Raw genomic sequence first — 27,081 nt, 5'->3', positions numbered from 1 at the left:
TGTTAGCATTTGTTAATGGAGCCCTGCTTGCAATTTTTTAATTTGGTTTCATCATGCCAAAAAGGCATGCTAATCATTTTGTTTTATATGCCTGATTTCTGTGTCAGAGTGAAGAGCTAAGTGACTGTCACTGAAACAGACGTGGATGGGTCCTCAGAGCCCAAGACGTTTAGTATTGGTGATAAGCATTGTGTCAGACTGAGAAAAAGTATATCATATTCTCTGCTACTCATGGCTGAGATCCTATTGTTTCTGACCATGCCTGACAGCTCTAATGTTGAAATGTGAAGGGTCATAGAAAATTAGTGTAATTTCAATGGCTGCTTTAGAGCAGCAAACATTAAGTCAGTTCCCAAGAACAGTTCCCTGGTGCAACCCTTAATAAATTCAAACTTTATTTTTAGGGATGACCTTTAGTAATGCGAGCCTTGATCCATTGAGATGCTGTTCACTTTTGATGCATCTCCAAATCCCTTTTTTATGCATTTTAAATCAACACATGCTTATTCTGAATTTATGTGTGTGGATAGACGGAGAGATGTAATTTAAACACATCTGTTCAAATATGCATTTCAGATCAACTTGGTGCCGGTTCTCATAATACGGCTGAGTTTTTGACGGGTATTATATCCCTAAAGTACACAGCAGATGGTATTTATTAGAGATTGAATGGAAATGAAGTTTAAGGATGTTGAGCTTTTTGTCTTAAGTCGCTCATTTTTTAATCATAAAACAATAATGATCTGAAGTTATAAATCTGTAATGAAGTTCTATAAAATGTTTATTGTTTTTGGGGAGAGTAGAACACCTTATAGTTGAATTTAGTTGGACCAAGCCTTAACAGTTTGGTTTTTGATTTGGGGTTTTTGGGGTTGGGTTTTTTTTAAGGAAAATTGATTATGGGAAGTATCATAATGCTTCTCCTAAACCATTTGGACTGCATCTAGTAGGAACTCTGGCAACCTTCAAGATAATTGTTTGAAGAGAGTAAAACCATGTGTACTCTTTCATCCTCAGGCAGTGAGCCATGCTAATTATGAGATATACTTTTTATCTAGGTCACTATTCCTTGGTAACAAGGACAGCCCAGTCCCTACTCGCACAGAGTCCTCCACACCAATATCTTCTCAAGCTGAGTTCTGGAAATCAGGTCTGCTTGCTGCCTCCAGGTGTCATTCAGCCCAATTTCTGAAAGAGCTCTTCTGGCAGCAGGAGGTGGGTTGGGAAATGAAGTCATTAAGAAATACCTGTTCTCACTCTCAGTTAAACTCTGAGAGCTTGTTGGATTGTGCTTCTTGATCACAGATTCAATTCTACAGCCTGTTTAAGGTGACAAAACCACAAACGATTCCAAATTCAAGCCCAACATATTAAGCTGCACTTGTAAATCTGTTGGACACTGCTGCAGATGACAAAGCTCAGGTGTAATGTGTTCCCTATGGAATCACCAGCAGGAGCGGCCTTGAGTGCTCTGTAAGGTGTGGAATGCAAAAAGCAGGATACATCCCCTGACTTTGTAGCTGTAAGGCTGGACTTACTGTGTAGTTTCTGCTACCTGTGAAATTTGAAGTGTTTCACTATGAACCACCTCCAAATTAACTGATAGGATTTAATGGCCATACCAACTATTCTCCCGAGTGTATTCTTCCTTCAGGGAAATTTGCAAGAATACTCTGAGAAGTTTTCTCTGTGGTCTTGTCTGGCTTTTATTTGTCTCTTTTATTTTTTAATCAAAGCAAGCATATAAACAATATGGCATTACAATTTTTTTTTCTGGTTTGTTGTGTCTTGGGCATCAATTTCAGAGGGATATGATCCAAGCTGTGAAAATAGGTTTTAAAAATAGTATTAAAATTATGCTTTTTACACACATAAACAAAATAGACTTACTTAGACATCTGATAGTATTTGTTGTCTTAATAGCTGAGTAAAAAGTGAGTTGGCTTATAAATGAAGCCACTAAATGCTTTTACGTACAGTATCAACCCAGTTACCTTTTTTGCTTTAATTCAGCCAAACTGAGGTGAAGCAGAACTGATTTGTGAGACAACCTGGAATTGTCTTACAAAGTAATAGAGAACATATTGTAGTATTTGAAATAAGATAATTTCTTATATCCTGTATAATTCCTATATAAATTCTCTTAAATATTAATGTTCTTAATATATATATAGCTGCATTTTAATAAGGTGTCTTACCAAAGTATAGTTTATATCTGGCCATAAGGCTCAGTATGTTATCATTTAAGAGACTTTACACAGAAGTGTTTATGACATGCCTGTTGTCATTAAACCAAGGTACTTTCCAGTTTTACTCCGTGTGTAAATCAGTTCAGCAATTGATATGAGGATTCAAAAGAACTTGTTTTTCTGACACAGAGGTTCTGAACTCACACATCCTGGACTACTTTTAAACACATATGGAAAAGATTACTAAGAAAAACATTTTCAGTGGATATACATTTATTAGATGCCTGTTCATCCATTGTGTAATTTAGGGTAAATCATAAATGGGAAAGGATGGAGAAATTCATAAATTATGCTCAGGCTTAGTCCCCAACTCCAGGCACTTAACTTAGGAGTATATTGTCTTGTGCTGCATTCATAGTCTAGGGAGAGAGAGAGAGAGAGGTGCTGGAGGATTTCAGAACAGAAACAGGCTGAATTCTTTTCTCAAAGTGTGGGGATTTTTCCGTGGCTTAATCCTCAGGTTAATCTCCATATAGCCAAGAGAGAAGCGGGGTGAAGTTTCCTGTTGTTCCTAGACGGTGCTTCCAGCTGAGCAGTCTGTTTCTCTTGTGCTAGCTCCAGTTGGTGTGATTCCTCAGTGAGCCATTTAAGTTGAAGGCAGAAATCCCACGAGACTAGGCCTGATGGAGAAAAGAGAAAGAGGGGGTGAAAAGGGCTTCTGGAAGACTGTGTGTGGTCACTGGGAAGATGCAAACACATCCTTCAGCTCCAACATAAAATGGCACATTAAGATGCCTTTTAGGCTCTGTAAATACACTTGGAAGACCAACTCAGATACCTTCAAATTATTTAATCCATTAACCCCATTTCATGTTCTCTGTATAGGCTTATACTGCAGAAGCATTCTAAAATATAAAATAATGTATGATGCTGAAATAACACTTCAGAGTAGACTGGTTTTATTTTCATAAAAATTCAGGGTTTTTTCCTAACATTTTTTCAATGCAAATTTCTAATTTATGAATCAAGAAGTTGCTATGTCATCAAACTTTTTGTTTTTACTTTAATTATTATAGATTACACAGAGAGTTCTCATACCCTTCTGTAAGACTACATAGTGTTTTCTTTTCATTCATATTGCTATTTATTCTAATCCATTATTTTTAATCCAAAATCCACTATTTTGTTAAACTGTAATGGGTGGAGGTAGCTGGTGTTGCTTAAGAGCAAGTTGGTGGCTTTAGTAATTTCTGGATTTAAGTGTTAATTGCTGAAATGGAAGTGGGAAGAATATGTGATCATGCAAAAGAATTTAAAGTGGTCATCTGAGTAGCTGAAGGTGATAATTTTAGCTGATTTATATAATTTCTTCCCGAACGTGGATTTGGTTTGTAATGGTTATTGCTAAAGGAAATGTTTTCTGTAGCTAAAACCACATGAAATGGTGCATGTAACAAGTGAATCCTAGACATTTTCACAATTTTGCTGCTGCTTTTCTTAGAAGTATTGCTCTGTGAAAATTGGGGTGGGATGGGGTGGGGGGTGGTCCTACTGTTTTATTTTTGTCAGCTTTTATTATTTTTATCTTCTTTCTAAGTCACTTGTCCATGACTTGACTTCTAGGCATCAGTCAATTCCTTGGGTCTGATTTTTTTCTTTGACCCCAGAGGCTGACTTTGTTCCTCTTTAGGCAGAGGGTAAGATGTTGCTTTTCTTCTGTATTCTTTCAAACATCTCTTGTTCCTCCTTTCTGTGGGGTTTGGATACCTGTGCTGTCAGCACTTGTTCATGAGTGTGTTGGCCCTTATAGCATCACACTAAGACAGATGTGTCTTCACTGTAAGGTGAAGTACTTGCTTCTTTTTTGGGTATTTTTGCATTGCTGGTCTAGTTCAGAATGGCAAAACATCAGTCTGCTTCTTTAGAGGGAAGGGATTTGTATATGTAGAGGGACATAGAGGAGAAAATAAGTATAGGGCTGTTTTATCTTATACATGGCAATAATTATTCCTCTAATTCATTTTGTTCTGAAATTCCACAGTTTTATTGTAAAACATCCCAACTGAGAGTCAACATGTTGTAGAGCTTCTATCCTACACCCTAAAAACCATTTGTGGAAACTGAATAGTTAGTTAGGCTAACTGTAAATGAGTTTATGTGATAAATGTTATAGGGGATGTTCAGCAACGTTTCTTTGTTTGCTTCAGAATAGATAAGCAGCATTTGGTGTAAAATAATAATAGTGTTAGATGATGCACAAGAACTTGTTTTATGTGATTTTGGATCATATTTCATAGAGGGAGCAATTCTTAAACATCATCTGAATCAAAGTAATAAAGAGTTTTGTGCTGTTTTCTTTCAGACTGTCAGAGGAAAGGTCACTTTAATTTTCAAGTGTGTATGTGCTTTATATTTTTCCATAGTGATATCTTTTTCCCCTCTTTTTTCATTAAGAAATTGTGTTTCACATGTGGAACTAATTGTACATATTTTTGTTCATCACTGCTTTGAAAAGTCTTTAAGAGCTTGATTTTTGTCATTTTGGACTTTGAGTGAAATCTCATGCTTTTCTCCCCTTTTTAAATGGCTTGTTAAACAATATAACCAGCAGTGATATAAAAATGCACTATGCAATGTCATATTTTAGGCAGTTACACTGGATTGAACTGTAATTAATTGCTGTTGCTGAAGACACCATGGTCCTTATTCTCTTTTTGTATCCAGGCTTTTCTTTGTGTGTAATAATTCCATCCAGGAAGAAATCTAATTACTAAGATAATTAACACCTTATCAGCAAATGGAGTTCAGACATTTGTAGAGTTTATGAATTTTTAAAATATGTAATTTCCTTTTAACTGAATGACAACTGGTGTTATGGAGAAAAAGAGCATATTTTATTGTATCTAGCTTGATTGGACCTTATAATTCATGTTGCTATAGAAACAACCAGGCCTTTATAAAGGATGGTATTACTACTACCATTGGTAATAAATGCTTTGACTGTTGCCAATAGTGTCATTAAAATGGATAAAATAACTTCATTATAATGGTTTTGTCAAATGTAATGAATGTTCTGTTCATGTTCTGAGAAATGGCAGCTGATGTTAGGTGGCATTGGTTTATAAAGTAATGTACTCTTTCTTCCATGAGCTTACTACTGCTGCACAAGATGTTTGTGGTATGAACAAAATCATGTTGCAGGGTGTGGTGCTGCTCTCTTCACTCAGTCCTTAAAGATAAGGAGTTTTATTGTTACTTGATATCAAGCAAAAGTTCATATCTTTATGTTTGTCAGTCTTGGGAAAGCAGCGGTGACTGAGGGTGCTGAGCCATCAGCTCTGGGGTTTTCTGCTCTTCTGCACAACATCTAGATTGTGCTTCCCACTTAGGGCTGTTGGACCAACTCCTTGAAAATGTTCAGTTTTATAGTGGTTTTGATTTGTTGTTCAAATGCCATCTTTTAACCTCAGATGATGGAGTCTGAATTTGTGAACTCAAAAAGGAATTGATAGAATTTGGTTTCTTTGCTGGGGATTTTTCTTAAGGAACAGGTGAAAGAAGATTCTAATAATAGATGATAAATTCCTGTGCTACTACCTATATGTCCAGACACGAGCTAAAAGGAGGGCAAGGCATTAATATAAGCTCATTGCCAATACTTGTAGAAAAAAAAAAAAATTAAGTCTGGGGGAAAAAAAAATCACAAAATATATTTACTACCAAGTACAATTTGTCTGAAGGGTGGTATCGTAGATATAAGCTATGGTCTAATATTGCACCTAATAAAATTAATAAGAACAGTATTCTCTGCTTCCCTTTTGGGGGTCTTTTGCCAGCAGGTTTTCCTTTTTCAGTATAACTCATTGTTTCAGGAAGTTTTTCTTGCAGTTGTTCAAAATCAAGTTTCGTCACTCACTCTAATCACAGCATTTTTTTTTCTGTGGTGATGTAGTGTCTAATAAGAAATTATAGTTTTCTTTGGCTGTTTGAATGCTTTATAAATGTAATTTGAATTACATGCACTGACATTCACAGTTCTGCATTGTCTTAACTGGATGAGGGGAAGAGAAACCTTCCAGCCATTTCTTTAGGTTAGAGACAATCTTGGAGACCCCTTCTTAACCTCAAGTGTGAACTTTGCTTGTGACAATTGTCTTTATGCCATTCACCCCTAAAACAATCTCTTCCAGCTGTTCCCTTGCCTGTGGCCTATATAAGAGCTATAGTATTATTTAGATTGGAAGGGACCTCTGGAAGACATCTCATCTACTCCCCCTCCTTGAAACAGGGCCAGTTCCAAGTTAGATACCACCAATATTTGTATAGAATTTTTACTTTTCTCCAATATTTTCTGCAGTTTATCATTGTTACTGGCAGTGTGGGGTGAACTCTGCATTGTGGAAGCAGTCTCATCTGTGTCAAGAGGGAGCACTGAGCACTATGTGTTTCTGCCTCTCTCCAGAGGATTCTTATCATTATTCCCACTGTACACAAAGCTCAGTCTGGGTGCAGGCCTTGACTCCAGTATCTGCTGGTGAAAGTGTTCATGGCATGTTCCCACCATGTCCAAGATGGTGGCAGTGGCACAATTTCAACTGAAGCCCCCTAACTTCACCCTCCTCTGTGCATCCTTCTGTGTCTGTGAGCTGACTCTGTCAGCTGTGCTGCCTTAACCTGATGTGTATGAGGGATCTGCGTATTTAGTCCAAAGGGAACAGTTAGGAAATGCTGACCTTGCTTAAATAACAAGAGAACTCACTGCCTGTGCATTTGTGAACTTAAATATTTTGTTTTCCTTTTAAAGCAGAGCATAGGCTGATGTTTTAGAATACTGAGTTAAAAATTAACTTGTGACTAAAGATGTATTTTTGGCTCCTAAGCCAATCTTGTTCAGTTTGCTCCGTGATAATGGCATGCCAGTCCCTTCTTTGAGATACCCTGTTCTACTTTGTTAGCAGCCTTATAAAACATTAAATAGTTGACATTTTCTAGTGACTGAGTCTCAAAAGGTCTGCATTTTATGGATTAAGCAATCAGAATTCAAGAAATAACAAGGTGTGCTGATTACCTCCAAATTGTATTGAAGGAAGAGTTGATCCAGATGTTTTCACTCTTCTGTCACAATCCTAATCCAGTATTTGCTGCGGTATCTTCTATTACTGTGCTCTCTGCTGAGCACCAGATGCATTTCTCATTACCAAGCAATGAGAAAATATCTTTTTCCCCCAAGATCCTTGTAGGTCTCAATTTCTGTAGATAAAGTTGAAGGCTATATGTCTATGTACATATAACCTTTTAAGGGAGCAACACTTCTGCATGTCCTCAGTTAAGTGTTTCTTTCTACTTCCTTTGCAGAGTGCCTGGAATAACAATTGCTACAGACATAATTTGTGGATTTCCAGGAGAGACAGATGAAGATTTTCAAGAAACTATGAAACTTGTAGAAGTGTACAGGTTTCCAAGCTTGTTTATTAATCAATTCTACCCACGTCCAGGAACCCCAGCTGCAAAAATGCCTCAAGTTCCAGCTGCAGTGGTAAGATGCAATTTCAGATGGCTTGAATACATAAAGCATGTACACAAAAATGTACATTTTCTGCAGAACTGTGCCACATTAGAGTGAAGGATTTTTTCAGTCCAGTAAGGGAAATGATGCTAGACCACTGGCTAGGCTAGACCACTGAATGTGTTTTCATTTATAAATGGCTGTTCAGACTGTGAGGAAGGGTAATACAGTGGTAATACTCAAGATCTTGTCTGCTTTCTATCAAGTTTGGGGTGAATGACTACCAAGAGTAGTAGCTGATTGGTTACACATAGTAATCTTTTTCCATTTTAAGACTTCTGTGACTCCAGCATTCTCAAGCTTATTGTGAATAACCAACCTTCCTTCCTTCCTTCTTTCCTGCCTTCCTTCCTGCCTTCCTGCCTTCCTTCCTTCGGCCACTTCCGCCACTTCTGCCACTTCCTTCCGCTCCTTCCGCTCCTTCCGCTCCTTCCTTCCTTCCTTCCTTCCTTCCTTCCTTCCTTCCTTCCTTCCTTCCTTCCTTCCTCCCTCCCTCCCTCCCTCCCTCCCTCCCTCCCTCCCTCCCTCCCTCCCTCCCTCCTTTCCTCCCTCCTTTCCTCCCTCCTTCCCTACCCCCATCTTCTAACAGTCTCATCTTAAGTTCCAAACTGTTTTTATAAAGAAGGTACATGGCTATTGATTGTATTTTGCTAGATACAAATGGCTATTTATAAGCAATAATGATAGCAATCATATCAGAAGGCATGGTTTGATTTATTTCAAAAAAATTGAATTTGTTATTTTTGTAATCTGAATCTCAAAACAGGAAAGTATACAAGATTGATGCCTGTAGTAATTCAGCTCATTACTGTATCATTTTTGTGGGCATAAATAACATTTATATTTCCTTTCAGTGTAAGAATGAAAGTCAGCCAGCAATGTAAATCAATTTAAATGAAAAACCTATTTATTTCAATTTATGTATCCTGGTACACCAACACAAAGTCAAAACAATATATTGGAACTTGTATTCCTTTGCTTATGTGTCTGAAAGCTAAACAAAGTATCTCTGTTTACTTTCAGTATATACCATGAATTCCATAGGATGTGTCAGCTGCTGGAGACATAAAATAAGATTGTATCTGACTTCTTCAGTTTGCTGTTTAGTGTAGTGCAGCCTGAGCAATTTATTCATTTATTATAGACTATCTCATAATGGGAAATTGTAAGTTTTCAAATAAAAATGCCTGCTGTTGAAGTAGTCTCCGTAGTATAACCAACTCACATGGTTGCATTATTTGTCTTAGTCTTGAATGCTTTTTAGATATTTTGGTACATGAAAAAGGTTCAGAAATGTAATTTTTGGAAGGTAGGAAGTTTAAAAATCAAAACATTAGTTTGTGTTTCAGGTTTATATTCTTATGCACAAGTTCTTAAGCATGCCATTTTCACAGGAGGTGCAGAGAGCTTAAGTTAATTTACTCACTTCTGTTTAACTGGGTACTTATGGGAAGACAGTCTGCGAAGAGATAAATTATTAAAAGAACATTAGCTGTTCTGTAGTTAGAAGTATTACTTGAAAAATGGTAATTGTTAATTTAACCCAGTTTTACATTCTTTCTTCTTATTTCTAGCACTAGTACTTATTGCTTTCAGTGAAACAGAACCTTCAAAGAAGATGGGGCCTCTAATCCAGGGCTGATGAAAATCTGTAATTAATAGATTTTGTTTCTCTTTTTTCTTTTTTTTTCCTCCCTGTAGTCCTTCAAAAATCCTATGTTATGAGATCCTTTGTTCTTTTATCTCTTAGTAGAAATGGAGAGCAACTAGTCAAACAGAGCAAGAAGAGCTTGTGCTAATCTCCTATGTTTTATATTCACATTACTTCTAGACAGCAGCTGATGGTCTTTCCTGCATTACCAGAAACGGACAGGCATTTTATTTGTTATTCCTTGCTTAGAGTAACTTATGTTTCTCTAGGAAGAGGAAGTAGCACACAACCATCCATGTTATGCACTCTGACCCTTTCATCTTTTCATGAAATATTATCCATGTTAATGAATGCATTTTATTGCATTTGCACTGGGTAAGAAATAGCACATGCACTGCCATACAGCTGGTCTGTGCAAGTGCCTCAGTGTGCATTGGATCACCAGTCTGCACTTGGGAGCTTGGTGCTTCCAGGAGGTGTTCGTAACAGTATCCATTGCAGCGGATCTGTTGGTAGCAATTCTTTATGGGAAAAGGATTTTGTCTGTACAGATGTTTTTTAAACATCTGTTTAAAAACAGATGTTGAATCAGTGAGCAAGTTATTTGAAAACTCTTATTCTTCTTTTCTTTGTTACATTTTTCTGAAGGCTGAATATATTTGCTATGTTATTTCAGTTTTTATATACTTCTGCAGTGGACAAATCCATTGCTAGTTGTAAACTGCTCCACTTTAGTGAGTTCCTCTTCAGCAACTCTGACTCAAAATGGCTTTGGTGATTCTGCCCAAGTATCACATCTGCAATAATAACATACTTGTCGTGTCAGTTCCTTTTAGATTAGCTTTTTTTGGAAGACTTAACCACTTCTAGAGACAATCTGTAGAGTATGAAGCATAGTAATATTTAGTACTTTTTTATTTTTAGTGGATGATTTTGATGATGATCTTAAATATAATTGTCTTTTGGGAGAAAATCCTCATTTGAGATTATCTGAATAGAAAAAACAATCAGTAGGTCAACATGGAATCATCCCTTCACATAGATAATTTATCACTGAAAGCCTTACAGGCACCAATATTTTGCTAAAAGGGCAGATGACACTAATCCAGATGGACATTTCTGCCACCATAAATTCAGAAAAGACAGCTAAGACTGCAGGCGTTTCTTCTTTCTCCTGGAGAAAAAATGTCCATGGAGGATCAGGCATCTGTCTGAATGGTCTCATCATTTAATAGCCATCAATTAGATTATGCTTACCACAAATACTCTTTCCAGTTTAGAGAAAAGTCAAAACAAACCTAGACATGATTTTTTTTTTTTTAAGAAGCAGTTACAGTAATGCTGAGTCATGTGCATGGAAAATGAGCCAAGATCTTGTCCAGAACTTAAATGCTACCTAATTTTTTTTCTTTCCTTTGCCCCCATTATATCCACCTTCTGCTAAATGCACTGTTTCAGAGATGAGTCTGGATGCTCCTTATGTCGAGTGGGTTGAAAATTCTCACTCTGAAATGTGTTAATGATGAAATGCTACTTTGTGTATCATTACTGCTGCTATTATTGTTATTATGTATCTGAATTTCTCAATTTCCTTGCTGTCTTTGCTTGTAAAAGTGATAGTGCCAATAACTGCATAACTCAAATTACAGATCCTAGTTAGAGCAGTAATAAGCAATGCAAGAGAACATGACTCAGATGTGTCTGGTAGGGAACTCATATTTAGCTGCATTGCAAAGGATCAGAATAATTCTAAGTGTGAAAGTTACTTTTTTTCTCCAAAGTCAAGAGCATGTAATGCCTTTTATTTTTGATAACTTCTCTGGTCTTTATTTTTTCAAGGCAGCTATTACTCATGTGGGGATTTGCAAGATTCTTTTCTCTGTCGTTGTGATTTGGTCCATCACAATTTCTGAAACATTAGAGGAGATTATCACCTCAGGATCAGCTTGACTTCTGTCACTTGGAAAATACCTGAGAAAATAGTAATTTTGAAAGTAAGGATCTTAGCAAGGTACAATTAGGTTCATCTCTACTGAGAATAGGAGATGGCAGCTGTTTTGAGAGCAGTAATGTGACTGCAACTTCATGATTTCACTGCTATCAACTGCAGTGTGGATTCTAATATTTCTGTATATATTTTCAATAGTGTAAAAAATTCAGTTTCAATTATATATGCACTTTCTCTTTCCTTCTTTCTTTCTTTATATCACCAGATAATTACATTGCTTCGAGCTAGAAAATTTTGTCAGTCAACTGTTGAACATTTCCTTTGATTCCTCTGAAGTGTCTTATTAATTTTTTCTCTCTGTATTAGTTGTATTAAGCACTGTGCTTACTATACTGAGGTGAATAACCAGTTTACAAACTTTGTAACTGTCCTGGTTTTGGCTGGAATAGAGTTAATTTTCTTCCTAGTAGCTGGTATGGTGCTGTGTTTTGGATTTAATATGAGAATCATGTTGATACCACTACATGATATTTCTGCTTGCTGTTAAGTAGTGTTTATAGCAAGTCAAGGACTTCTCAGCTCCTCACACCCTGCCAGCAAGAAGGCTGGAGGGGCTCAAGAATCTGGGAGGCTGCACAGCTGGGACAGTTGCCCCAAGCTGGCCAAAGGAGTGTTCCATACCATGTGGCATCATGCCGAGTGTACAGAGCTGGCCAGAGGCAGCTGCTACAGCTGCTCAGTCACCCTGAAGAGTTAGAAAACTAACACATTGTTAGTACACTCACCATTATGAGGAGAAACAAATATCAGTGATCAGACCTCGTATCCCACTCCATTTAATCAAACCATCACTTAAATCTGTTCTCATATCTCCCAATTACAGGAGCAGTACATAATGCACTAAGAGATTTTTTCCATAAGGATGGCATTATACAATATACACCTGACTGCTGTCTGCCAGACAAGTTGTATTTGGTCATCTCTGTGGGAGCAGAAATTTTGTGGCCTTTGTTCTATAATGGCTACTTATTTTTCTTAGACTGCTTTACTTTTACTTCCCTCTAGGAGATCTCCAAGAAGTTTCATGACACCCTTTCATAACTGAGTGGCTGCAGATGCACCATACCTCCCTTTGATTAGAATTCTGCAAGGCACTAGAAATAGGCATTCTAAAGTGCCAGTGTGATGTTTACCTCCTTTGCTGGATGGATGGATGTAGGTTTTGTAGTTCTGAATCTCTGCACACAAACAGCTGAATCTTCTGTGTAAACTCATGTGCTCTTACCTATTCAAAAGACATGATTTTCCAAATGTTGCCAAACTGTCCCAGCCTCTCTGAAAAATAATCCCTCCCTCCTGTGTCAGGCACACTCCTGTGTTAGCTGTCCTCTGCTTCAGCATTTTTTAACCTCAGGTATCTGGACAGCAAATGGAATAGCATTGCTTGTGCAAGGAGCACCTTTAGCCATGTCCAGAGCTCTAAAGGAAAGGAGCAGAAGTGGACCTTGTAGGTGTCCCATCAAAGAAAAGGCTGATAAGCTACCTGCTAAGCAGTGAGGAAATGTGACAATTGAGGACTACTCTTGCCTTTGAGCATATGTTTCAGACTTTAGTGGGTAGTGATGGGGCACAAGGTGCCTGGGGAGGCCAGGGTTGAAGATAAAGCAAGGAAAGAATTCATCTGCTGGATGAATTCTAAATATGGATTTAGAAATAACTTGATAAGCTTTCATGTGATACATGACAGAACCAATGGCACTGTTAAGCACTTGAAGGTTGAGAGAGTGCAGCTTTGGGTGGACTTGATTAGTTAATGCAATTCAAATGCCCAGACAGGAAGGTACCATCTCATTTCTAATTCTCACAGACGTAGCAGAATCAGTAATACTTTTTGCATCAGATTAATGGTGGCCAATCCAAAGATCATGCAATGGGATTATGTAGGGATATTCTTCCAAAGTTAAAGAGGAATGCTGGGGAGATCACAAGGTGGGAGAGAAAAGAGAAGAGAAGAGAAGAGAAGAGAAGAGAAGAGAAGAGAAGAGAAGAGAAGAGAAGAGAAGAGAAGAGAAGAGAAGAGAAGAGAAGAGAAGAGAAGAGAAGAGAAGAGAAGAGAAGAGAAGAGAAGAGAAGAGAAGAGAAGAGAAGAGAAGAGAAGAGAAGAGAAGAGAAGAGAAAAAGAAACAATGCCACTTATTCAGCAGTACTGTTACTCCAGTGTATCGTCACTATGAGCTCCCCTGTTAAGTGCTGTGACTAACTGGCATTACATGCCCCAGGAATTGGATGCAGCTGTGATAACTGCTCCTGGTGTATCAAAGGTTCTTGGCCCCTGACACACATCTCCCCTCCCCAGCACATGCAACAATGCATGGTGTAACATGCAGAATGTTCTTCCTGTGTAAGAGAAGCCAAGATTAATGTGTGAGTTTGACTGCTGAACCAAACAATTTGGTTTTCAGCACTGCACTTTTATTTGCTGTTTGCTATTCTGCTAGAGTAAAAACCTGAGTGAATGTTTTCATGAAAACTTTGGGACCAGGGAGTTAAAAATGTGAAGGCTGGAGGGAAATGTGGAGCATGAAGAAAAAATAAATATATAATTCTTCATATTTTTCACTAAACTGTTGTAGTATTCAAAGCTAACGTTGTCCATCAAGTTGTTTTCTAGTAGTTTTATTTACATCCATGTTCCTTTATGATTTTTATGAGAACGACATGTGAGGTACTGCAGAAAGCCCTACAAACCATTGATAGCTGTGAATTCTCTCATCTACAAACCCTGTTGTTCTTTGATGGGTTTTATTTTGATTGGTGTGTCTGTTGGTTAGTGCCATATCAATGTTGATTCCTTTTGTTACCCTCTAGATGCTTAGAAATAGTTTTGGATTATTTCCTCCCTGTTTTTTTTTTTTTTCCCAGTAACTCTATAAAGTGGTTGACATATGAAAGCCTGGTTCTTTCTTTCCTCTGTTTAGAAGATGGCCAAAACATTTGACTGCTTTTATGCTGAATATTTAAATCTACCCCAGTGCTCACCATTCAGCATGTGGCAGAACCTCAGTTTTTTACAATGAATTCAAAGGAGCATAGTTCCTGAGAATAGGGGTTTTGTGTTAGACAGAACTACTAAACAGAATTTTATAAGTGTTTAAAGCCACTTTATTTTAGAGCTAGAATCAGCTCAAGCTTAAACCACCTTCAGTTATTTGACCAGGCGCTGAAATGAAAATCTGGTTTTGTTGTTGTGGGAGACAGTCGACCTTTAAAATAGGTCGAAGTGTTTTTGAGAGCTATAAATGATCTGCCTATGGAGCTGCTGAAAATTCAGTTCATAGCTGAATCTGGGGAATGAGTTAAATTGCATGGTAACAGCTGGACAGTGCAGAGTCAGACCCCTGAGAAAGGATGAAAGTATTTTTACTCTAGCCTGGAGCTGTGGCTATTAAATCTTACACTGGTGTAGAATAGAAGGCTTGTGCTTTCAAGGAGCACAACTGTGTTGCTTGAGAAAACAAGTCAAAATTCAAATTGGATTGGAAATGCACATAGGAAACCAGCTTAGCTGGTGTTCTACTTTTTTAGATTTTGGTGTTTTGTGGTTTTTTTTTTTTTTTTCTTTTACAGCAGAAACTGGTTGGAATGAAAATTACCAGCAGCTTCCAGATAAACTTTTTACAAATCCAAGTTGAAAATTAGAGCATCTCAAAGTAAAGCACAACTATGAGTTCGGTCTAGGCCATATTATTAAGAAAAATAATTGGAAAATAAAATATGGAGAATATACATAAGGAGGAAGAGGGGGAGTTCTTCCTAAATTTCATTGTCAGGCCAGAAATAGTTACAGAATTTGCAAGAATAATGAAACTGCTGTTAACATCATGCGACTTTGTGAACTGATGCTTGCAGCCATGTGCAGAACCTATGTTGTATAAAAAAATAGTTTTGGAAAGTGAAGTCCTCCAAGATTTGTAGTGGCTATGAGCACTGTGAGTCTGTCTGAAAACCTTGATGGAATTGAGAGATTTTTAGTTGTAAGGAAGCTGAAATAGCATCATGAGTTTTGAACACTGAGCTGGATAGAAGGAAAGGAAGATACTCTCAGAGATAAGGTAGAATAGCCTTTGATTTTATTAGAGAAAACAGTTTTATCTCCAATATACTCTTTATTTTTCTGTCCTGTTCATTGCCTCATAATGAAGTGGGAGAACCATGGAAGAAGTCTTAACTGTGCCTTTTTGTAATTTTTGTAATTTTTGTTTGAATTACATTTAGGTAGCTTGCGTAAAACTGAAACAAAATGCTATTTTTCAGTTTGGAATTTTAATTGACTTTATAATCCAGACTGCTCAGAACTAAAAACAGTGCCAGCAGCTGTAGTAATTAGTAACAACTTATTCCCTGAAACTGGATATAGGCATCAGAACAGAAAATTTTCAAAATTCCAGACATCTTCAAATGAGGATGTGGTTTAGGTGTAATTTTTGTAACTTAACACAGGCAGCAAATTAATTTGTATCATGGAGGCAACTAAGCTTGTCCATCATTTGCAATAATGTAACTTTTATAATGGCCCATACAACGTGCTTTGGAATGAAGGGACCCTGCAATATCCTGGGGTGGGTTCTTGGTGACCCTTTCTTGAACTTCATCTTGTCTTTGATAATCCAAGTGCTCTCCCTCAAAGCCATCACAGTTGATCAGGTCAGTGAGTGCTCTGGAACTTTTATCTTCTCCTCTTTTCATTTCTGTACCTGCACCTCTGGTCATTGGGCTAAAAATCTTGGAACCTGGAGTTGCTGAAAACCTGGAAGTAGAGTGGACTGAATAATAGATGAAGATAAAACAGTGAGAGCAGTTTTTATGTGTCTGGTGAATTCGTGTGTTGTAGGTGGTCTCTGTCACACAACAAGCACCTGAGCACTGCTCCTCACAGTTTGTACCACACTGTACCCTCTTCAGCACTTCTCTTTCTGTTCTGCTTGGAACACTGGAAAACTTGGTGCTTTCAAGGCTACTTGTGTGTGGTACAGCACACTGATAACCTCACCAGATCATAGAAAGGAAAAGAGTGCCCTGCAGACAGGTCTGTCCTGGGTTTATGTATGTCCTGGGCTTAACATATCTATAGATACAGATACACAGATATTTTAAAATTCATTTCATTACTAAGATGTAGTTTGCAGTTCATTTTGGTTTATATTGTTGTGTAACTGGCTGCAATAACTGTACATTTTCAAAAACAGTCTATTCCTTGTGACCAATCACTTTATTTCTGATTTAGTGTCAATCTGATTTGCAATATGGCTGATACCCCAGGCCAAGATTCAGCTAAATATTTTTTTCTACAAATTGTTTTGACCTAAGCAGTCTTCCTAATCAGTTATAGTGGCATCCTTAGGAAATACCCACCTCATATAGACTGTGAAATTTCTACATGAATTTCAGATATAAAAATCTATCAGAAGTCAGACAGAACATTTTACAAACTATACCAAATTTGTGGACCCTCAAAATGAACAAGTGCTGAAGGCTTTTTCTGAAATAAATAATTGCTTTGTAAAAGTCTTCTGGATAAATTTTGCATAATTTATAGAATCATGGAATTGTAGAATATCCTGAGTTGGAAGGTTATTGAGTCCAACTTCTGGCCCTGTGCAGGGAATCACAAGGATCACACCCAGTGCCTGAGAGCATTGTCCAAATGCATCTTGAACTTTGTCAGGCTTGGTGCTGTGACCACTTCCCTGGGGAGCCTGTTCCAGTGCCCAAACACTTTCTGGGAGAAGAACCTTTTCCTGACATCCAACCTAAACCTCTCCTGACTCAGTGTCATTTCCTCAAGTCCTGTCACTGGTCACCAGAAAGGGAGATCAGTGCCTGTCCCTCCTCTTCCCCTCACAAGGAAATTGTTGACTGCAATGAGGACTCCCCTCAGTCTCCTCCAGGCTGAGCAGCCCAAGTGCCCTCAGCTGCTCCTCACACAGCTTCTTCTCAAGTCCCTTCACCATCCTCATGGCCCTCCTTTGGACACTCTCTAACAGTTTAATGTCCATTTTACATTGTGGCACCAGAACTGCCCCCAGCACTGGAGGTGAGGCTGCCCCAGCCCAGAGCAGAGCAGGACAATCCCCTCCCTTGCCCAGCTGGCCATGCTGTGCCTGATGCCCCTCAGGACAGGGTTGGCCCTCCTGGCTGCCAGGGCACTGCTGGCTCAGACTCACCTTGCCATCAACCAGGACTCCCTCATCCCTTCCCACAGTGCTGCTCTCCAGCCTCTCATTCCCCAGTCCATACATCCAGGTGTGCCCCATACCAGGTGCAGAATTCAGCACTTTGCCCTTCTTAAATTTCACATGATTGGTGATTGCCTATCTCTCTAATAAAAAGTGACAGGAATAGCAAGCTTTAATCATAAGATAAATTAAAATGTCTCAAATTTACCAGAAGGAATAAAATTCAGCAACATTTGTGAAATATATGGGTTTGAACTGTCTGTATTACATAGCTAATATATGGGAGGTAAGAAGGAGGAAATTGCCATGCACATGATTTAATTGAAAATGTATCCTTCAACAAATTATTTTCAGATAGGTTGACAGATGTTCTTATGAAGATCCTAGCTGTGTTTTGAAAATGTCTGTAATTTTCCATAAATCAGAATCTCTGCATAAAATGCAAAATAGGCTAAACCACAATAATTTGTGTTGCTATAATCCTGAAGACAGTATTCCTTTAACATTTGCAATCATTTTATAGTATTAATGATCAGTAAAACTCTGTGAAGTTTTATATATTTTGCTCTTTTAGACAATAAATACATTGCACGGAGTCATAGAACCATGCTATATTTTTTTTAAAGAATCATTGTGTGTAACAAAAAGTATACAAAATAGGAATTATGAATTATCTACAGTTCTGTTGTTAATTGGAGCTGGGGAAAAAAGTCCACTATTCTGTAACATTGAGGTGAGCTGGTGAATAACACACTGTACACTAAATGATATTTTCTAGGCATGGATCAAAAATTATTAGAAAGTTATTTCTTAAGGCAAGCTGAATATATGTGGGGGTCAGTAGCTGAAGTAGAACTGTGAGTCTTTTTTAACATGGAGGTCAACAAGACTAGCTACTCCCCAAATTATCTTCTATGCTTTATTATAGATGGGATCAGAAAGACAGGAATAATGGCAGTAGGGGTGAGTTAGTGATGGGAAGCAGAGAACTTGTCAGGCCTGTATTGTCACTTCTGTTCTTTCAGAGCTTACAGGGCATGGATGCAAGTGCAGAAAGAACACCAGGTATGATTTTATCAAGAAATCTGGCTGGGGCACAGTGTTTTTTTCAGGATCATTTCTAAGAGGGTGATGCATTGAATAACAGAGGTCAAAGAGAATGGTTCAGTGGTTTCTGATCACTTTTTAAAGTGCTGTTTTGCAGACCAAAAAGCAATCTGCAAACTTTGATAACATGGTGGTTCCAGTGGCTTGTCTCATATCTCTGTTGTGGTTATAGGTACACAGATTTAATACTTCATGGATTGAATCTCCAAGCAAGGCTTTTAAATGTACCTTGGTTGGAGTAGTTGCTATCTCCCTCTCTGGTGTTTTGCCAAGTAATTCTGTGGAGATTGAAGTTAGTCCGGGGGGTGTCTTTGGGTAGGGTGCTACCTGCTTCATTCTGATTTATAAGAGTTCTGAGTTTGGAACTACCCCAGGCCTTTGTAGTTTTGAGATCGCAGATGTAACAGAAGGGAAAAGAGAGACACTACTTTTTTACTGATCAGAAAATGTTACTGAAGTCAGAGAGTGTCTTAACACAAAACGTGTCAGAAAGTGCTGTTTCAGAAAAGAAAGATCCAATCTCATGGTTTTGTGAGTGTCTGTTTTTCTGGAGCTTTTGTGCTTTCAGTTATACGGGGGAGGGAAACTGTGAAAACACTTGAAAAGCTGCTTCATTTTTTTCCCAAAGTGTATCAAGATTGTAGTTAAATTTTTCCCTGATTCACTAAGTTTAATATGACTTTAAATGAAGTAATCCATTAGACGCTACACAAGAAGGTAAAGTGTTTTTCCAGGCTTGCTGAAAGAAAAACTAAATATTGCTATTGGTTGTTAGCATGCTCAAGGATAGGGGTGGGATGCTTTATAAACCCTAAATTAAATAAGATTCCTGTGGTAAAATAAAATTGTTTTTTAATTCTGATCAGCAGTATGTAAAAGAGAAATGGGGGAGATGATTGGTAAGTGAGGGAACAGAACTGAAAAAAAGACATTCATCTGATTTCCTTGACACATGTTATTATTCACTTTACTCAAGGAGGAGAGTATTTGAACAGAAACAGATACATGTTCTTGTTACTGAAGGTAGCCCTGTATATCAGAATAATTTTAAATTATGTGAGCAAGAAAACAAAGGCAAGAGAACTTTGCTGATAATATATTGATGCTGAGACTTTGAGTGAAACTGCTGGAATCTGCAGATCTGTCACACTATTAGGTGGGAATTAATAAGAACTTTGAAGGTGAAAATAGGCTTTATAAAGCTGAAAGTTGAGTCTAAAGGAAAGCAGTACTACCTTCATATTGGGAGTAATTTTGTCCCTTTTATTCTGAGGTGAAAATCTGAGAATATTCCATTTAAGTAGCTTCTAAGTAATCTATAAAATAAATACCTTGGTGATATTGTAGTTCTCCTTCACAATAAACATTGCAGACCTATGACACCATACTTGAAAAGAAAACAAACAAGTTTTGGGCTACATTAAAATCATCTGAAAGACAGGTAATTATCACCTGAATATGAAAAGAGGATCATGAGATAAGTGCAATATACATGTGTGAGCTTACAATGTTTATCATTTCTTATAACTATTCCATTTGTAAAATTATTTTTCTAAAGTATATTCTGATTATAAAAATTTGTTATTGGGATACCCCTACTTTTACCCTATTTTCATACCATTATTTGCAAAAAAAAATTCTAAGGTAGTCAGCACATAATTCTGTGCTGGTTTACTTGTGCAGAAAATATTTTAAATGGTTTTAGATACCTTCTGTACTACAGAGTTTGTTGGGGTATTTTTGTTGGTCGATTTATTTTTTTGCATTCTGTTGTTCTTTAAGTGATATTTTATCACTTCTACATTATTCTACAAAAGTAGAATAATAATCCACAGTATAGTCCATGTAAGGCATTAAAAAAAGTTTTATTATTGCTTAAAAGCAGTACACTAAAAAAAGAGTAAAAACACCGAGGTCACTAACTCACCTTTATTGGTGTATAGTCCCAGGCTGTTGTCAAAGGAGCCTTTATTGTTACTTTACCTTAAACATATAATATGCATATTGGATGACCAGTATCCCTTTAATAAATTCCAGTAATCAAAAATTTGAGGCCCAGCAAAATGAGAGAGGGAAAGGAAATAAACAGAGCAAAGTGTGTGTTACTTGCATTGCATATCTGCTTGCAGGATGGGGGGAATAATGAAATTGTGGTAATGTGTTGTTTCCTCTCTACTAGCATTGTCTGTGTGTTCTGTCCTAAGAAATGTCATTAGTTGATGTTGCTTTCTGGTTCTTATTTTTATAAATATCTTAGACACTACCTGTCTTTTCAGAAGAAGTTAATTACTTAGGTGCATTTTAGTAAAAGGCTTGAAATAACTCACTTGGAAAAAATTCTGATTTATTTCAGGAAAACCTTCCATCCTGGCATACTTATGTGTACAAGAATATATAGTTTTACAGTATTTAACTCAGTCCTGCAGCAGCATTTTAATCCATTCTTCATAAGATGTTCACATACTTTTCCTGATAAAGATATGTCTCCTTTTTATCTCCTATATAATGTGGGTTTTTTTCAACTTTTTAAAGCAGACAACTGAAAATTTGTTTTTACAGTCATATGCATGTATTTTTAAGTGGCTCACATCAGTATAGGATCTGAATTTCTGTCTTTACCTGTCTGCTCTCCCTGAACTTGTTTCTTTAAGTGCTGCAAACTAAGGACTATCAATCACTGTATGGCAAGCCTGAGAGGAGTACAGGAATAAACTATGAGTCTGATGTTGCTATCAGACACCTGGAAGGTCTTTTCATGCTAATTTGGAAAGAAAAAAAATTTTTTTTTTCAGAAATAATTAGAATATATCCTCTGTAGGTCTGTGAACATGTTTGAAAGCAACAGTGCTGCTGCGCAGGGAGCAATATGATAAGATAGTACAGTTGCCTAATTCAGAGGGGGTTTTTGATTGCCTTTTATGATGTGATTTTGGCAACATTATTGGTACAGAACAAAGGGCTGGAGAATCAGAATATTGAAGAAAAAGAGCAGGGAAATAGAAGTTTTTATATTGGTCAAAGGGTACTTTAAAGGGATGTTGGACTAAGCTGAGGGAACATAAATAGGGGTATGAAGCTATGTTAAGGGAAGAAATTCTGAGTAGATGTGTGTAAATAGGTTGTTTAGATCCTGAAATAGTCCTCTGAAGGTGATGAAGGAGAAGGAGCTTTTGGTCTCCTTATTTTCCACTGTAGCCTCTAGACATGGAGAGGCCTGCTTTACCTTCTGCTCTGTACTGCACAGAGGTGAGCTGTGAACCATGCTGCTTCTTTATTTCAAAAACTTATTATTCATACTATGTGACTCATGCCAGCTGTAGGAGTTGAAGGGATTACCATTGGAGCAGCATGAATTCCTTGTCCTGTGTATGTGTTTTGAAGTGCAACATATTTTTGGGTTTTAGAGACCTGAGTCAAAGTGCACTTTTTGTTGTAGAAAGACAGTAGTGATCACTAAGCAACTTTAACTCTGTGCTTGTGACATTTTTATCTCTAAATATTCAGATTCCATATAAAACAGTTAAATGCTGTTTAGATTTAGTTCAGCTAAGCTTATTTGGCATCCTGGGAATTTTGGGGCATTTCTTCATCTGCATCTTGAGAAGTTTCATTGCACATTTTTCTCTGTTAGGAATTTCCAGCATTTCCCCAGTCAAAAAAAAAATAAAACTTTTGTGGAAAGGTAGGAAAAAACCGTAATTTTCTACAACAAAAAGTTGAAGACTGTGTCAGTGTGTTGTGTAAGGGAAGCCATCTTCTCTCTTTGTCTAGCTGAACACGTAACCAGCATTTTGGTGAGGGTCTGAGGGTGAAAGATGGGTGGTTTTCCATCATATTGTTTTACTGAGTGTTATTTAAGTAATTGCAGTCAAAATGAATTCAAGAGAAAGAGTCTTCAGTAACAATGAGCAAGACTTGGACTTTTTCTGGATTTTGTAGGGTTTTATTCATAGAAAGATTAGTGGGGTTTCCATAACCCAAACTCAAGTGCTTTTGTCTTCTTCTTGCACGATGCTACATTAAATTAGGTTTTTTCAAGCAATCTTTTTGGTAATCATTTTCATATCTCTTTTTAATTTTTTTATCACATTTCTCCAAATTATTTTTTAGTATTTTAAGTACTTTGACTGTCTACAGCTGTGCTACCAGAAAAGAAGTCATTGTAAGTTGCTGAATGTTTCAGTGAAAATAAAAACTATGTAAAAAAAGAAAATATATAGTTCATGTTGCATGATAAGAAGTTACTTAAATTACCCTATAGTTTCAGAAGTTAAAATAAATTCTGCAGTCATGCAGCTGTCTATTTAGTTCCCACCATGCTGGAACCATAAACAGATCTTTCCAGCTTACCTGAAAAACTACTTTCACAGAAACAATGGCTGAATAAGACACTGGTACAGACTACAAGCAAGGAGTTCTTCCAGTTGTCTCCTCTTTACACATTCTCCAACATGCAGTGCTTTGCCTTCCTCAGCTATGGGATAAGTAAACACCAATTGTGACATAATAAAACTTTGAACTGATTTGTGACTCATCCATGCAGTAAAGACAAAGGGTGTTTTTCTCCTCTTCCTGCCCACTCTCCATAGGATACAGCTGAGAAATTCTATTTAACATCAGCTGAAATTACTGAAAGCTCTTTGGCTAAATTCAGTAGGAGTTGGATCAAGCAGGTTTTGTCTTTGAACTATGCTCTGAACAGAAGAATTTTTTTTCTTTGCCTTGGCATTAAATGAGATATCACCTATTAATTTTCCACAATCAAAGCAGTGAGAGTATTAGCATCAAAAGAAATCGACAAATAATAAATGATTCTTCTTCAAACTGACTTCCTTTACACCTGATCTTCTATAAAGCAATACTGCATGTACATGCTACAATAGTAGGCAAGTCTTTACAAGATTGTAGCCTGATCTCTCAGTTTTGTTATCTGTATTCTAAAATACTATTTACGATATATTGTGCAAAAATTAAGCCTAATCTGAATTGTTTACACATTCCACTGAGGTTCCACAGATTAGTGTTTATTATTTATTAAGGATATTTTCCTAAATATATTTGTTAATATATATGTTAATTATTTCCTGTAATATTTAATATCCTTAATCTCCATAGACAGCTCTTCATAACTACAGTTTCATTAACAAAGTGGGGAGAGAATGTGTTTGTACCTGCATACAACTTTTTAATCAGTAGCTTCTCTCTTTCTCCTTTAACTTTTCTAATATGGCTTTTTTATTAATAATCTTTTACAGAAAAAACAGAGAACGAAGGATCTGTCCCAGCTGTTTCATTCATACAATCCATATGATCATAAGGTAAGAAAAAAATACACTATCTGAGTTTATTGTTAAGAAAAATTCCAAACATTTGTGGTAACTATATTTCTTGTTTAATGCAAAATCAAGGAGAAATTATAAAATTGAAAGCGTTGAGCATGTTACTCAAATTCTGCTGTCACATAAATGTTTCTTTGTTTCTTTAAGCCAAGCTTGAAAAGGTGCGTTTTCTGATTTGTGAAACCAATGACTCACATTAACCTCACAGACATATAATTTATAGACTAGCACTAAATCCTGCAAAGTGACCACATGTGGTATTGGATTCCCCTCTTTTTTTTCCTCTGTGTTTAGGAACTGTGTTACCCTGGAGTATGTTGCTTAGCCTGTTGTGTCAATTAGGCCCTGAGATACATGATACTAATGAATTATCTATTGATCACAAAAGAATCATTCCAAGACGCTGCTGTGTGAGCAGCCTGGTGGTTGTCTGGGGGAAGAAGTAGGAGCACACATCATTATAACTTGTTTGTAACATCTGGGGAAAAAAAGAAGGTCTTTTCTCATTGCAATGTGAAATAAAAAAAAATAAAGTTGTTACAAGAAGATTTTGGAGAACAAGAGTTCTGAACTCTGTCTCTTCTTTTCCTGGCCATGTTGCAAATACATTGGAAAAACCAGCTAGGTTTTATATTTGGGGGAAGAAGGTGGCAGAAGTATGTATGTGCATCTATCTCTTTGTAGGAACACATGCACATGTATGCAATATATGTGTAACTACACATATGTCAGTGAGAACCACAGTGTGTAAATGAATGGATTAAATTTATCAGGCAGGTTGTTGCTGGGAGAGTTCTGTAGTTACTGGCCACTTGAAAATTTAGTTTAAAAATACATTGGAAAACAGCACTTAAATTCCATAGCTTTAATAATTGTACCTAATTTCAAGTTAAATTCATCTCTGCTTAGTACTTCTTTTATAAATAGTCTCACATTATTTTTGAAGATTGGTGAAACTGATATTAATGGCCTGTGAAAATGGCCTTAATGGAGAAACATGAAGAATAAAGAAAACTAGTGTGATAAGATTTTGAATGGGATTGTTGCTCCTTTGAATTGAAGCATTTTAAGTTAAATGTAATAGTAAGTCAATTAAGATCTAATAAGGAGATGCAACTGGTGAACAAGAAACTTTGATATTCCTCTCCATGTCTTAATTTTCCTGTACAAAACACTTTTTATTCATAGTACAAGGAAATTCCATTATTCTTTTATTAGCACTTTTAATGGAACTTGGCCATTTGTAACTCCTGCTGTCTTCCTGCTCATATCCTTTGTGGCATTATATCAAAGTATTCTCAAATGATTTTGGCTGCAGTTGTGAGGACTTCTGCACTCTTTACAAATTAGTCATCACACAATGTGGAATGGAATATAAGTGCTTAAATATATTTGCTTTTGATCTTTGTTTTAGGACCTTTAATATATTATTAAAAGTAGTACAATTGTGTGATGGCTCATTTTTGTACCCCACTCTTTTGTTGCTTCCAAGCATATTCTGTATATATATCTGAGAGTACAAGTGCAGGGGAAAGGACAAGTGAAAGTTTGTATTAAAGTTATGGCCTTTCCATATTTTCCATTTGACAGTGAAGGTTTTCCCTCTCCCGACTACTTCCTATTTGTAGGCTGCAACAAGCTGACTGCAGATTTCTTGCTCTGTGCTTTTAATTTTCACCTCAGCTTCCAATTTCATGAGTGTTGCAGTCTTGGGGGAGGGCTTTTAATTTTTGTATTAAATCTAACATTAGTTAGGAATACAGTTATTTCCAGTGGAGGTGTGTTTTAGCTTTGCTCCAGTTCTGTTTTGTTTGATTTACATGGCCAGGGGATTTGAGGGCAGGGGCACATGTTGGTTGCTATTTTGTAGATTATTTTCAGGAAGTGTAAAAAGGAGATTTCACAATGACTTTGTGAAAGAGTTGGTGATGCAGGATCATGGCACAAGTGATTGGATCTAGTGGCTTCCAGAACTATTTCTTTGTTGATTAAATTATTTTTCTCTGAGAATTTTAAAATAGATAGAAGAAAAACTTAAGTTGGTGTTTAGTAGTAGTAGTTAAAGCAGATGTGAAAATCTCATTAACTACAGTTTCTGAAACAGGACTTCCTACAAAGATTCAACAGTACTTCATCTTTTTAGGATGGGATATCTCATAGTAAGGAGAAAAATTTATCAGAAAATCAGAAAGTGTTCATTCTTCCATGCTCGCATTTCACTCGCTAAACCAGAAAGTAAGTGATGTTTTGATGAAGTAGCTACACTAACCTTACTAATCTTGTTACTATTATACATGGTCTGGAGGCCAATAGCTCTTAGAAGCAGTGACTGTTCCCCTGAAAATGTTACCTCAATATATATTTTCCAATCTAGTGTAACTTAGAGCATCCTGAAAGACATTTAAATGCTCGTGGTTCTTCATTCCCAGATGAAAACCCAGCGCTTTTGTAGAGGTGGAAACAAGGATTTACTTTCCCTTCCGCTTTCAGGTGTTGAGTTTTTTCTTATATACAATGAGGCCTTAATTCAGCAGCAGAGGAGGCAGAGTTTTCAAATTCCTCCTGCAGAAGGAATGGAAAAGCAGGAGATACTCTGCTGGTATCAGGGGAGAATTAACTGAGCTCCAATATTCTTTAATTCCTAAACAAGTATAAATTACCATCTAGTTGCCCTTCTCATTGTTCAGATGAAACCATTCAACAGCAAATCTCAAAAATTGTTCATTATATACTTCTCCTATCCAGGCAGATTTGATCCTGCTCTCTCTAACCTAATGTTACTGAAATGCTGTACAGAGCCTCTGACTACAGAACCTGTGGGTCTTTCAGATACTGTGTCACAGACAAAGCTCATTTTAGCATCAGTCTTGAATGCCTAACAAATACATTGAATTCTTCATGTCAGGCACACACAAAGAACTGCCTTTTCTCAGTTTTTTTCTTTTGTTGTTATTAAAATAAGTATCTTCTAAAATTCATTCTTTTCAGAACTAAATAATTACATAGGAAATGCTGAGCAATATCTTATTCCAGGTGGGTGATTGC

At 37.0% G+C, this 27,081-nt stretch overlaps 1 protein-coding gene across 2 annotated transcripts in view; it reads left to right on the top strand.

Annotated features, from left to right (window-relative positions):
- Positions 1-27,081, top strand: part of CDKAL1 (CDK5 regulatory subunit associated protein 1 like 1) — a 383,156-nt gene that overhangs the window by 271,141 nt on the left and 84,934 nt on the right. For both annotated transcript variants that reach the window (XM_059851463.1, XM_059851471.1), the window contains 2 exons: positions 7,545-7,725; positions 23,953-24,015. In XM_059851463.1, coding sequence (XP_059707446.1) covers positions 7,545-7,725; positions 23,953-24,015 — 244 coding nt within the window. The remainder of the gene's footprint in view (positions 1-7,544; positions 7,726-23,952; positions 24,016-27,081) is intronic.

Source organism: Haemorhous mexicanus, chromosome 1, assembly GCF_027477595.1.
Source record: "Haemorhous mexicanus isolate bHaeMex1 chromosome 1, bHaeMex1.pri, whole genome shotgun sequence".
Lineage (NCBI taxonomy): Eukaryota > Metazoa > Chordata > Aves > Passeriformes > Fringillidae > Haemorhous > Haemorhous mexicanus.
This window is presented reverse-complemented; position numbering and strand designations above follow the sequence as displayed.